This window comes from Thermobia domestica, chromosome 18 (assembly GCF_964235325.1).
Source record: "Thermobia domestica chromosome 18, izTheDome1.hap1.1, whole genome shotgun sequence".
Lineage (NCBI taxonomy): Eukaryota > Metazoa > Arthropoda > Insecta > Zygentoma > Lepismatidae > Thermobia > Thermobia domestica.
Genome location: NC_137471.1, coordinates 14,818,068 through 14,831,459, shown reverse-complemented (window position 1 = coordinate 14,831,459; position 13,392 = coordinate 14,818,068). Strand labels below are relative to the sequence as shown.

The window sequence follows — 13,392 nt, the reverse complement described above, 5'->3', positions numbered from 1 at the left end:
AAGCATTTTACTTCTAATAAATAACTGAACAAATTTCACTGATACATTATCTCAAAGTAATAAAAAGAAGACATAAAAAAGAGCGCATTAGACCTACTGATGTATCAAAATTATCGTCAGCTATGTTACTCAGTAACACAATTATACCATGTCATCCGTGATTTGCATTGCATTTCTTTCACATGTAAAAAATAAGTAATATTGATATAACAATACACAAAGCATTATTCGTCATTTTCTCGTACTTTGTAGTGTTGTGTGTTTGTGTGCGTGCACCGTCTTTGTTGTTAGTTGGAATATGGTTACCGTAATTGCATAATTACGTATCAGCCCCTGATATACTTGAAGTGACAATCAATTCTGTAACGTCTATGTTGAATAAGCCGTTTTCAAAAAGAACGTCAGAAGCAAACCAACTTGTGGAAAACATCAAAGGACTGATTTCGACTCTCAATATAACGCAAGAAATCAGAAGTCAGAAACGAACATTGACAAGGAAGTTTAATACCACTTGTATGAATAGCTTAAGTGGTTATATGGATGAATGTGAAATTAAAAATGCTTTGCTTTGTTTTCCGTTTTCTTGTTTGGGGCTGGGGAAAATACATGCAGTAAAATAGGTATTATAGATATCCAGCATCAACATTACAAAATTAAAAAAAAAAAAAAAAAATGAAAATTCGTCAGCTCATATATAAAACGTTAGTCTCACTGTGTTGGGAAATGTGAATATTGCTGCTCAACTAGATGCTGGTTATAGGCCGTCCATTGAGAATCTCAATCAAAAAGTGACGCAAAACAGGTACGTGCTCAATATAATCATCAATTGCATTCGATTTGTGGCGTCTTCGAACGGGCTTTTTTTCTTTACAGTAAATTTTCAACTTATTAATTGAGAAATACCTTGTATTTTTCTCATTTCTAAATCTTTGAGTCATGAATCGCCACTAGTACGTATACTCTGTGTTCTACTGCTAATAGTATTTATAATAATATTAATAATAATGAAAAAAGTGAGATCATATATTGTGCACCACCTAAGATTCAGAGCACGACCCGCCACTGCTGAAGATCTAGATTGGAAGTGATATAATAAACCTATGTTTACTTAAATACGTGCTTCATAAACCCCCTTTCTTGACGAACTTCAGATCAATTCTGCGTCTCAAACAGTGGCAGATTTAGCCTGGGGCCGAGATGCGAGCCTCCCCAGTGTTTTGACTGAAAAACTAATTGAAGCTATTATTTATACAGTGGAGTCTCGTTAATTCGAATTGGATAATTCGAAATATTGGATAATTCGAACAGAAGTCCACTCCCCTTGAAAACTGTATTGAAAACAATAGTAAAAAGTCGTCGATAAATCGAACTTTTGAACCTATGTTTTGGATAATTCGAAGTAAATACAGTTGAAAAGTTTTAATGTTGGACAGATGTAAACAGAGAAATACAGTTTTAACGTGTTTTCAGTTATCCAGATGCAGCCATAGGGAAGAGTAATACAAAAAATAAATAGAAAATCTATGTAATGATAAAGATGAAGGTGAGTTGGGGAAGAAGTAAAGATAGAGAACGTGTTGCAATGTCATCTTGTTTCAGAATTGGTTGAACATTTAAGATGAATTGTTGATAAAGTCAACCAAATGTTATTAATATCATATTCCACGCAATACATGAAATTCAAGATTTATTATAGCACGGCCAACAAGAGATGGTCTCTGACGTTTCGTACCACATGCGGTGGGACATTGCAGCCCCTACTTTGATACCAGTGTTACCAACCACGATCACTCTGTTTTATACCATTAATTAAATTGCCACTACAGTTGCACCGAAAAAAAACCTAGACACGCGAGTAGTGGCAATGTCACTGCGAGCTGTCAGAGACGTTCTCTTACTGGACGCACTATAACCGTACAAAAACAATCAAATTTAAGCAAATGAGGTTTACGACTTCTTAAAAGTGAGAACAGAATATTTAAATTGTTACTGGTGTTTAATTGTTTGGGCTATTCAATGTATGTTGTAGTGTTGTACGTAAATATATTTTCCATTGTACACGTAGTTTGAATTATGTGGAGTCAATATCGTTTGTTACTTTGCGGTATTCGATCACGCAAATAATAAGCTGCTTTAAAGGTAAAATCTACACCATATGAATATGTTTTTGATGCACAGTACTTTGGTTTGTTAGTTGTTATATATGTGAAAATTAATGTTGTTGGATAATTCGAATTTTGGATAATTCGAAGTTTTTTCTTGTCCTCTTGGACTTCGAATTAAAAAGAGTCCACTGTATATTTTTAAAAGTTTCATGATATGCCTATCATAATCTGGGTTCTGCTTTCATTCCCCAGTTTTTACCTTGTAGATCCGCCACTAATCTCAAAAGTGATAACCATGATTATTTTTATTTTTATTTTAATTTATTTATTTATTTATTTATTACTAAAGTGAGCATACTTAACGGTATTGAATACCAGAACCATCTTTATTTTATAGTCTATTGATTTATATAGGGAATTATTATCCTTATTTTCTTTCTAAATGAACTGGAATTTCAGTGGTTTAATTTTTATTTATTTCTTTTTCAAAGGTGCTTAAATGTCCCTTATTTTGTGAATATTAAATTTTATTAAATATCTAAAAGTATAATATTAATATTTATTACCTTAAAATCCACCACCTTGATTTTTTTGAAAAAGAGGAAACTTACTTTCTGATACCCCATTCTCATAGGAAATTTTCTGACAAGATGGGTGGTGTGGTTCCTTGTGCTCTAGCTGCAGCTTTGACAGATACATGGCCCTTTCTTCTTCGCTTCATGTCAACTACGAGCAGGGGCGTCATTTAGGGAGGGCAGGAGGGGGCAATTGCCCCCCCTTAAGAGTTTGAGGAATACATATGCTTTAATAGATTGTCTACTAATATACTAGTACAGAACGTGAGATTCTTATGTCAGTGGTGCTCTTGCCCCTCCCAAGCGAAGTCTGAAATGACGCCCCTGACTACGAGCTAACACAACATGGCTTTGATGAATGCAAAGCGAATCGGAGAGCGGAGCACAAGAATGGCTGAAGATAATTTCAACCACCATTAGTACATCATCAGCAAATGTACTGTTTTAAAAGTGCTTGCAAAATTTAGGGAAACCAAGTCTGTGGCTGATTACTAAATCAGACAGCTCATAGACGTTCACTTATGATACCTGTGTTAGACGCATTCAGCACTCGTTTCGTGGCTCATAAAAATGGTGTTAGCCATATGTCCATTATACACAAGTGGCACGTCTTCAAGCTCCAGCTTCATCAACACTTTTCTGAAAACAATCCTGATCATTGTGTGGATCTTGATGGGAATTGAATATCGTCATAGTTACAGAAGGATATCTTATCATCATTGTTGTCAGAGAATATACAAATCGCTGTGTTGTACAAAAACAATGACGCCCTCCACATTACTCCATTGTGTTGGTGAAAATTTGGATGTAGTTTCCAAATTATTGAATTGATTGGCTAAATGTTATTACCCCTGTAAGTAGCTATCCCTTTTCCTGACCTCACATCGTTACATTTCAATGTCAAGACTCCCAGGTATGCCGTTACAAAAAATAGAGCGTCTTAAGAATTTAACATCGACTCTTGTGTCACGGTTACACTTTAAGCAGAGCTTTGCATTAACGTTAACTTCAACGCAAGATTAACGTTAATGGTTAACTGTAATGAACAGCATATTTGAACGTATCACTTAAACATGAGCGGTCTTAAGTTCATGAATACACTATTTTGTGAAAACAGAAACAAACAAACTAACAATCGGTTGTAACTACATTATAGCTGGTCCTAGAGCAAATGTAATTCATCCATTGAATTTGTCAGTAAATTTCGTATGAAGACGAGGTGTCCTAAGCTATGGTTACTATAATATTTTTAAATTGAATTCAAAATGGTGTTCGTTATTTTCATACGTTATACAAACATTGACTTGAGTTGATTTTGAGTTTAACGTCCCTTTCAGCAGCGAGGCTATATGAGACGGGTTCTACTGATTAACGTGGAATCTGAAACCACATGAGCTCCCGCCGGGAATCAAACTTGGGTCTCCGACGTGAAAACCTATTATAAACATACAATATTAGTTTTGCTACATTGTAGATTATTTAACTCGAAAAATTCAGGTGCGTCCACACTTTTTGGATGACCCTGAATATCATGTGGTGTTATACTTACATTTTTTCTTTATTTCTTTTCAGGTTTTATTACAGAGGATCCTCTCTTCTCCATACATTCAGCAATTTCTATGTTGTGAACTTGTATTTAGCAATGTCGTATTTGGTGACAGGACGAACTGTGTATTGCATGCAGAAATTTAGCGAAGAAATGTTCCTGAAAGCTAATCACAAACATAAGGTATAAACTGTACAGTATCATCTTTTTTTTTTTTTTTTTTTTTTTTTTGAGAAAAAGTAATAGTGTGTTTAAATTTCTTATCTCTGAAGTATTAAAACACACACACACACACACAAATACATTTTTGAACTAATTTCGTGCGTTCAAAGAACGTCCTTGCACCGAATAGATGAAGAGCTTATGTACCATTGTTAGAAGTTTATGTGTTACTGTTAAGAGTTCATGTGTCACTATTAGGTGAATGCTGTGCAGGAACTTATTACAAATGTGGCATTGTTGTGCAGAGACTTTTCGCAAATTCCGTGGAATGTTTGGTCAAAGTAATGCACCAAATATGTCGACTGTTCCATGCCGTAAGCGTCAGTGGACCATCGATGGGGAACTAGCGACATCTCACCTAAAATATTGGCGCCCCTGCAGCGACAATCCGTGGTAGCCCCACTTCCGTTTTGAAAGTTATACACCCCAGCGGCAGAGACGCGACGAAACACCAATGAACAACAAAATTACTTCTCCAAAATATGTTAAATCCCCTATATGCGTCATTTGTTTACATTAAGGTGAGTCTAAGAAACACTTTAAACAAAAAAAAAAAAAAAAAATGTAGGGCTACCCTAGGGTGGGCGCGAATCACCAACCTTAGAATTACTGGCGGCGTGCTCTACCGACTTAGCCACGGAGGCGATAAAGACAGCGTGGCTTGTAGAGGGATAAATTATTGAGGTCTTTTGAATTTGGCAAATGAGAGTGTTCCTGTAGTCGCGTATATTCGACGATACCCGTTTGGGATCAGATAAAAAACCGTTCGCCATGTAATTTTATAACAAAATGACGTGCATTTATTTACTTTATTTCATGGTTCTCCCATATTCACTTTCTAATGATCAGCAACAGTTGCTATCTAAATTCATACAATTATACTCACTGATTTCAAGATTTTTTACTTAATGATCTAGAGGCAGGAGTGACTCTTGACCCCCGAGCTCACTGTAGGAACAATTCGTCAGGAAAGAATAATATATAATAATAACCGCATGCACATGACTGGCGATAGTTCGTGTTGGTCCCTTCGCGATTCTCCGCTACCAATCGAAGGAGAGCGGACCAAAGTGAAGTCCTCGCTGCTACGCCGTGGTAATTTCAACACCCTGGCTCTAGATATCTGTTTCAACTCGACGAAACCCTACCGCCAGTGGCATACTAGCGGCAATCCTTTGACGCGTCCCTATAGCGACGATCGACATTTAGCGGCAAGTGAGCCACTAGGTGTTGCCGACGTTTACGCCATAGGGGGGTGATTACGTTGGCCAAACATTCCTCGGAGTTTGCGAACAGTCTCTGCACATCATCCACCATATTTGTAATCAGTTTCCATTATGAGAACGCGTTGTTCCGCCTTGAAGCCCCCCATTTTTATCCACACCCAAAACAGATGACAATCGTGAGCTATTTGGCGCTCTGCGACTACTAATCACAAAGAGGACAGATGACAATCGTGTAACGTTCAGTGTTGCCGACTAACTACAACAGAAATAGCGGGCATTTCAAAAGTTGCGTTCTTTGTAGTTATACTTGTTACCCTTTAGTATAACTCAGGGGCGTCATTTCAGACCTCGCTTGAGGGGGGGCAAGAGCACCGCCAACTTAAGATTTTCAGGTTTCCTACTAGTATATAGTACACAATCGATTAAAGTGTATGGGATCCTTAAACTCTTGGGGGAGGGGCAATTGCCCCCTCTTGCCCCCCCCCTAAATGACGCCCCTGGTATAACTATAAACTTCTAATACTGTGTTGAAACTACTTATAGCTTCTCTCACTCAGTTTCGCATCACAAACACATTATTCGTAATTTTGCCAGACTTTTATTTACAAATTACATGAAATTACGAAATTTTAATCCAACCCAGAAATAGATTTTTTAATGTTCTCTATGCACTTTTTTTTTTTAAAAAAAAAAAAAGAAATTGCTGTAATCTTAGTACATTTAAGTACTACAAAGTCTTAACAATCATCCGTAAATGAAGTTAATTACTTTTCTTCATTTAATTCTTCATCAATATCGTCATTTACTGTATTTCTTTGTTGAATGTTTTAGATTTCTTGTCACCGCAGAGGCTACATGAAATATGGATCTACAGTTTAAAATGGTATCCGAACCATCGTAATGAGTCCAAGGTTTTTTCACCGGGAGTTGAACCCAGGACCCTATGTACTGAAAATGCGTGCGCTAGTCACATAGATCAGCAGAAGGATTAATAATAGTCTATTAAAATAACCAATTAAATAAGATAAAAAAGTGTCGTTAATCTTTTATATTATTATTATTATTATTATTATTATTATTATTATTATTATTATTATTATTATTATTATTATTATTATTATTATTATTATTATATTTAGCCTTCAACACTAGGTATGCTGCCATTTCTGATGACGTGGATGAGCAAATCGCCTCTGACCAAAAACTATGATCTAAGGAGTGTAAAGTTTGTGCATACAACAGGAGCAATTCTAACCTCGTCTGCAGTTGAAGAATTCGTATGTAAATTTTCACATGTTGAAGAAGTGCATCAGGTATGAATGATATGTGTTTATCGCTGAGGATAACCAATTGGTAAGAAAAAAGGATTTTTTTAATAGAGTGAAAGGAAACTTACTTTCCACCACTCTACTTTTTAAATGTGTATTTTGGTTGTTTGTATTTTTGATAATATTCTTGATAACAACTTTTGTGAAGACTACACATGTAACTTTCGGAGTGCTTTCTGAGGCATACAGTAAATATCACTGTTGTTTGGGGTTGAAATCAGTTAGTAACAACAGGATAAATTTAGGGTTGTCTATTTCAAAAACGAAAATTCGAGACTCTATGAAATTGCGGGAATCTTTGAAATGCTTATGAAAAGCAATACTACTAATACTTTATATACTAATTTACTGTCTTTCATTAGATAGAGTTGTTCAAGTGTTACTTAATCACATTGTCAGTCATTTTAGTAGACCTTATCTCCCTAGTTAAGCAAACGTAAGGATGATTTACCCCATCACTCAGTTATATAAAGAGTACAAAATAAATGATTTTTAATAAGCAGTAGAATTAAAATACAAATATTATTTAAAAAGTAATAAACAAGGAACACAGACAGCATGATAAGTCATAAATTGCCGTTGAGTTCATTTTACTAGTCGCTGCCATAACCTAGATTTTTGGGTAATTCAAATTCTGGTCACACTGTAATTTCTTTGGATGGCAACACTGGAATTTTTTTCGATTCACATTTTCGGGTGTAGAATAACATGATCTATTACTGAGGTAAGTTTCATTTCATTATCTCATTCCAGTTACGAAAAACTGGCAATAGATTAAATTGTTAACTTTTGAAAAAATATTTAGTAGTCTGCCCCCTTAGACCCTAATTAAATCAATGTATTATGCATTAAAGTATTTTTGACTTTTTGCAATACTCAGAAGCTGAAGAGAATAAATATATATCTTCTTGTTCACCTCAACCATAGGTTGGTGGGCAACATGGAAATTTAAAATTTTTTCTCTTCCTTGGGAGAACTGTTTTATACTTTGATAAGGCCTCTTCTTCGTAACTGCATCTAGATATTCTATCCTTGGTCTTCCTCTTCCTGGTTTTCCTTCTGCCTTTCCCTCTATCAACACGGTGATCCAGTCGGAGTGCCGAATAAGATGGCCAAGCATGTTGTTTCTTCTTTTTCCTGTTATCTTCATGATGTGTCGTCCTTCATTAACTTCCTTTAGTATGTCTTCATTGCTTTTCCTTTCGGTCAATAATATCCGCAGCATTCTACGCCAACACTACATCTCAAATGCTTCCAGCTTGGATATTTCAGCTATCTCCACCTTGCCACGAGCGGGGGGGGGGGGTTAGGAAGCTTGGGTGCTCAAATGATCCCAAGAGCTATGCCGGAGCTTTGCTATTAAAGGGCTTCCCATGCCTGACAGGTCTTTAGGGGTAGGAGCCAGACAAAGAGAGATATTATGGTAGTGGGCAGCAGCTCTACCATTACCACACTCAGGCTGAAGATGTTTGACATCGGCAAGGCTCAGATGTGGATAAAAACTATAGGGACAGGATGTCCTCTACAGCTGTTTCACTGCGAGGTGGAAAGACCTGGGACACTACCACTTTACTCAGTCCCTAGAAAACAACAATATATACCTAATCCTAATATATTATAACATTTCCTTCCTTTATTCTTCGCTGAAATACGGGATGTTTAAGTATTCTGAGAAATATTTTCAGGACGCCGGGACGCAGACCACGATTCCATGACGGTCCGTGAGTTTCCGGGCCGAATGGCAACCCTAGCCTTAATATATATATATATATATATATATATATATATATATATATATATATATATATATATATATATATATATATTCTTGTTTCTTCCGTGTATTGCATCATTATTTTCTTTGAATTCTTGAAGTTTTTATAAAATTCTCCACCTTTCTGTTTTTTTTTTCTACCCTTAAAAGCAAGGTAATTTTACTAGAGACTAAAAATTTATGTAAAATAATAGTTTCTAGAAAACGGTTCAAACGATTTTGTTTATAGTTCAAAAATCAATATTTCATTAACGAACTTTAATATGGAGCAGGCTATTTTTCCGGAAAAAAAAATAGAAGGAATAGTTCATTCTTAGGGATAAGTTATGTTTTTAATTTTTTTATCTTCCACAATTCCAACTTAACAGTGAAGGACAATTCACCAGTTACCATTTATTTGAGGCCGCGGTGGCTCAGTGGCAGAGCGTTCACCTCTGGTGCTTGGGGTCCCGGGTTCGATCCCAGCCCCTGCCAAGTGAACCTTGTGGTGGACAAACACCGTGTGCGTAGGTTTCCTCGGGGTTCTCTCGTTTCCTCCCACTTTCTTCATTCCACTATTTCATTCATTTCTCATCATCACCGTCTCCTTTAGCCTAGCCGGCATAATCGTGGGACGTAAAACTCAAATTTCATTTCATTTTTTACCATTTATTTATTTCTGCCTAAAATAATACAGGTAATTCTTAAGTCGTGAAGTAAAACAAAAGTAATGTTTCATTTTACAAAAAGGATTTTTAGCGGTAAACGAAACCTATATGATTTTTTTTTTTTTTTTAATAGTTGATCTAATTGATTAAATGCATTCACCGTTCTTTCACCGTTTAAATCAGTAAAGGAAGATTATTGATAAAGTTCAAAGAAAACACTGCTTGTTTCATTAGAATGCGATGAATTTTATAGTTTAGGGTAAACATTTTTGTTACTACATTTCTAAAATGTACAATTTTCTGACTGAGTTGAATTTGCCCTCTTTTGATTGGTTAGCTGATTGGAGATAATTGTCTCTTTTCAGCAGACGCTATGTTAAATATGGCCTAGTGTTTAAAGTGAGATACGAACAACTACTCGGATTTGTATCCGACGCAAGTACCCAAATCGGAATTCGAACCCGGGACGATGCGTACAGAAGGCACGTGCATTAGGCACTCGGTCACGGAAAGGAATTTATCCTCTTTTATCCTGACGAACTTCAACCTTGAGCAATCACTTCTATTCAGCAAGCTTAAATAAAAATATGTAAAACCTCGTATAAATCAGTTATTATTATTATTATTTTATTATTTTTTTTTTTTTTTTACAAAGCTGTTAATGTCGTTCAACTTTCATATACTTGATCTAGAATGCGATGTTGCAAGAATCTTGTAACTGTCATTAAGAAAATCTTGTAACCTTATAATATTTCTCCATGTAAACATAGTCTAGAAAGGGACATACAACTTTTTTTTTTTTTTTTTCATCTTGCGAGGAGTCAAACCATGTGCAACTTTCTGGGTCGTCTTGCTTGCTACCTGCTATCGCCCTCCCACTGCATAAAGAAAAAGCCAGTTTTCTTGCTTCCGAAACCATGGATTCTTTTGGACGGGGAGGGGAAACGTGCCAAAATACACGTTTTTAATGAGGAGGTTCACTATTTGTCCACTAGGGGGCCCTGCTGCATGGGTGGAGATATCCTTCTTGTTTTCAGAAAGTTGTAAAGTGTAAAGAGGGGTAAAGATGAGGTTGCAAGATTTTTTAATGACAGCTAAAAGATTCTTGCAGCATAGCAACCTAGCTTTATTTCCAGATGCGCCTCATACAAGCATAAACACACATTCTGCAAGTGAATTTCATTTTCAACAAAAATGCTAAAAACTTACAAAACTTTGATGCAAGACATAAGTAATCAAAAATAAAAGCAATTATCATGGTATTTATTTCATTGTTGCTGTAATTATTTTGAGTCAATGCATTCAACTATATTATGAAATAATTACATCGTTTCCTTGGAATGCTTCTGTTAACTGTGCATTTCTATTGTAGGCTTACGGAATGATTGAATTCTGGGGAGTTACGTCAACAATTGTAAATATTTCAACTGGTGCTTCGTCCATAAGAGTTGTCAAAGCTCAAGAAAATAAACACAATACAAGTAAGTAATATTAAGATTACTATATTCGCTAATAATTTCGGAAAGAAAAGTTCACAAAATATTCTCTTTACTAAGCTATTTATATTTTCATTTACATGCTTCGAGTGTGTGCTTTCTTCGAAAGCTTAAAAATATTGTATTAACTCTGTGCGATGTTGCTCTTTAACCTGAACATACGAGAATCCTTACTTACCCTGAGTATTACAAGGAGTGTACTTTTCATGATTTTGAAATATAGTCTTAGTTTTGTGTGACGCTGCTCTTTAGCCTAAACATACGAGAATCTTTATATAACCTGAACATTACAAAGATCGCACTCTTTATGAAAGTTTAAAACATGCTGTAGTCTTTGTGTCACCCTATTCTTTAACCTAAATGTGTAAGAATACTTGCTTATTTATTACAGTACACTTTTAATGAAAGTTAAAAACATATTGTTAACTTTGTGTGACGCTGCTCTTTAGCCTAAACATACGAGAATCTTTACATGACCTGAACATTACAAAGATCACACTCTTTATGAAAGTTTAAAACATACTGTAGTCTTTTTGTCACCCTACTCTTTAACCTAAACATATAAGAATACTTGCTTATTTATTACAGTACACTTTTAATGAAAGTTTAAAATATAATCTTAACTTTGTGTGACGCTGATCTTTAGCCTAAACATACGAGAATCTTTACATAACCTGAACATTATAAAGATCGCACTCTCTATGAAAGTTTAAAACATACTGTAGTCTTTGTGTCACCCTACTCTTTAACATAAACATATAAGAATACTTGCTTATTTATTACGAATTACCGAAACAAAAATTCAAGATGAATTTGTAGTTATATGGACTTTACGTGCATTCGATGAAAAAAAGAAAAAAGTATCACAAGTACATAAAGGGGAATCGAAGTACATAATTTAGTTATGAACTGCTTTAAGATTTTTTTGAGTAGATTTCATTCTAGAAATCCATTATATACACACAAATTGCCAATTAATATAATATTGTATCTCTTTTATTTTAATTTTCAGAGAGCTATCCTGTGCATTGTGGCCAATTGATTCCTGAAGCACGAGCCAAGGTATTTAAGTAAACTCTAAAATTTGCACTAGTTTTGTATTATAGCTATACTCGTAATTTAATAATATTGTTCGGCCAGTTCCGTTATATCCAATTTTGTACTTGAAAGATACTTTTAAAAATAATTTCGGTAGTGTAATATACTCTGCTCGAGGATAGGTTAAATTCATTCACATAGAACAGTGGTTTCCAAACCTGAATGCGTGAAAAGCAAGCTACTGACAGAAATAAACTGAAATAAATGCAGCACCACTTGGAATGACCGTTATCAATTCAACTTTACCTAACTAAACATGCTACAGGTTTGACTTTTTCTTTTTTGTTCCAATTTCTACATTATTGAATTCTATATGTACAGTATGTGCCCAAATTAAAATTATTTACTGACAATAAAAATAACTACAAAATACTATTTTGTTATATAACACGGGCATCAAAATCTTATCAAGTAAAAGTAAATTATTATTATTATTATTATTATTATTATTATTATTATTATTATTATTATTATTATTATTATTATTATTATTATTGAAGATTATAGAATTCAGTATTGCATCTGAAATCGCAGAAGAGGTTATGCATACAAAAACCATGCATGAGCAACGAGCCGGAAGGAACAAAGTTGGGTAGCTCTGACGTTAAAAGAGGACCGAGTATTAGAACAAGAGAAGGTGGTCAGCTATTTTCTTTCTAATATAAGATTACATAGTGAAACCTCTAAATAACGGGCACCATCGAGACCTGATCATTTAACAGTAAATGAGATATGTTCATTACGAAGAGGTTCCACAAATTTAGATTACTCACAGGTCATGTGGTAATTGTATGCAGAAGACAGTCTGTCTGTTGCCATTGTACAGTAACCATTGAACCAATTATATTTGGCATGATTAACCCCCCATACACACACACACACAAGGATCATATTATAGTAAATGTATTAAAAATTATATTCTAAGGGGGGAACGCTGGGAATCATGATTTATACAAAAAAAAATGAGTATTTCATAACCCTGTCAAACTAGGAAGAGGAAACTTGGTATGTAAACTCCTCATTAGACATAAACGAATCCATGTCCTAGTGTTTCTCAAAATATCCGTTTTAAGAGGAGAAGGGGACATACGTTTGTATGTATGTTACATCATAATCCTGGAATACGTGGAGCAATTTCAGTTAAACTATAGGTACAATATGTCTTATAATCTGGAAAAAGAATGCTGTGCAGGGTAAGAAACATATATATAGTGCTACCAAAATGTCTTGAGCCGTGGGAAAAAAATCCGAACTAAAGCTCACACCCACGCGTCAGCCAATTAGGGTTCAGCTGTTGCTAAGCGATAGAAACTTGGAGCCGTCTACGCCAAAGGGAGTGGAATTTCTTCAGGCGATAGCAGCGCTTGGAACGGAA

General features: G+C 35.1%; 1 protein-coding gene across 1 annotated transcript in view; it reads left to right on the top strand.

The window, feature by feature from the left end:
• Positions 1 to 13,392, top strand: part of LOC145675439 (luciferin 4-monooxygenase-like) — a 53,886-nt gene that overhangs the window by 26,047 nt on the left and 14,447 nt on the right. The window contains exons 6-9 of the mRNA XM_081745858.1: positions 4,253 to 4,409; positions 6,814 to 6,987; positions 10,796 to 10,904; positions 11,932 to 11,981. Coding sequence (XP_081601984.1) covers positions 4,253 to 4,409; positions 6,814 to 6,987; positions 10,796 to 10,904; positions 11,932 to 11,981 — 490 coding nt within the window. The remainder of the gene's footprint in view (positions 1 to 4,252; positions 4,410 to 6,813; positions 6,988 to 10,795; positions 10,905 to 11,931; positions 11,982 to 13,392) is intronic.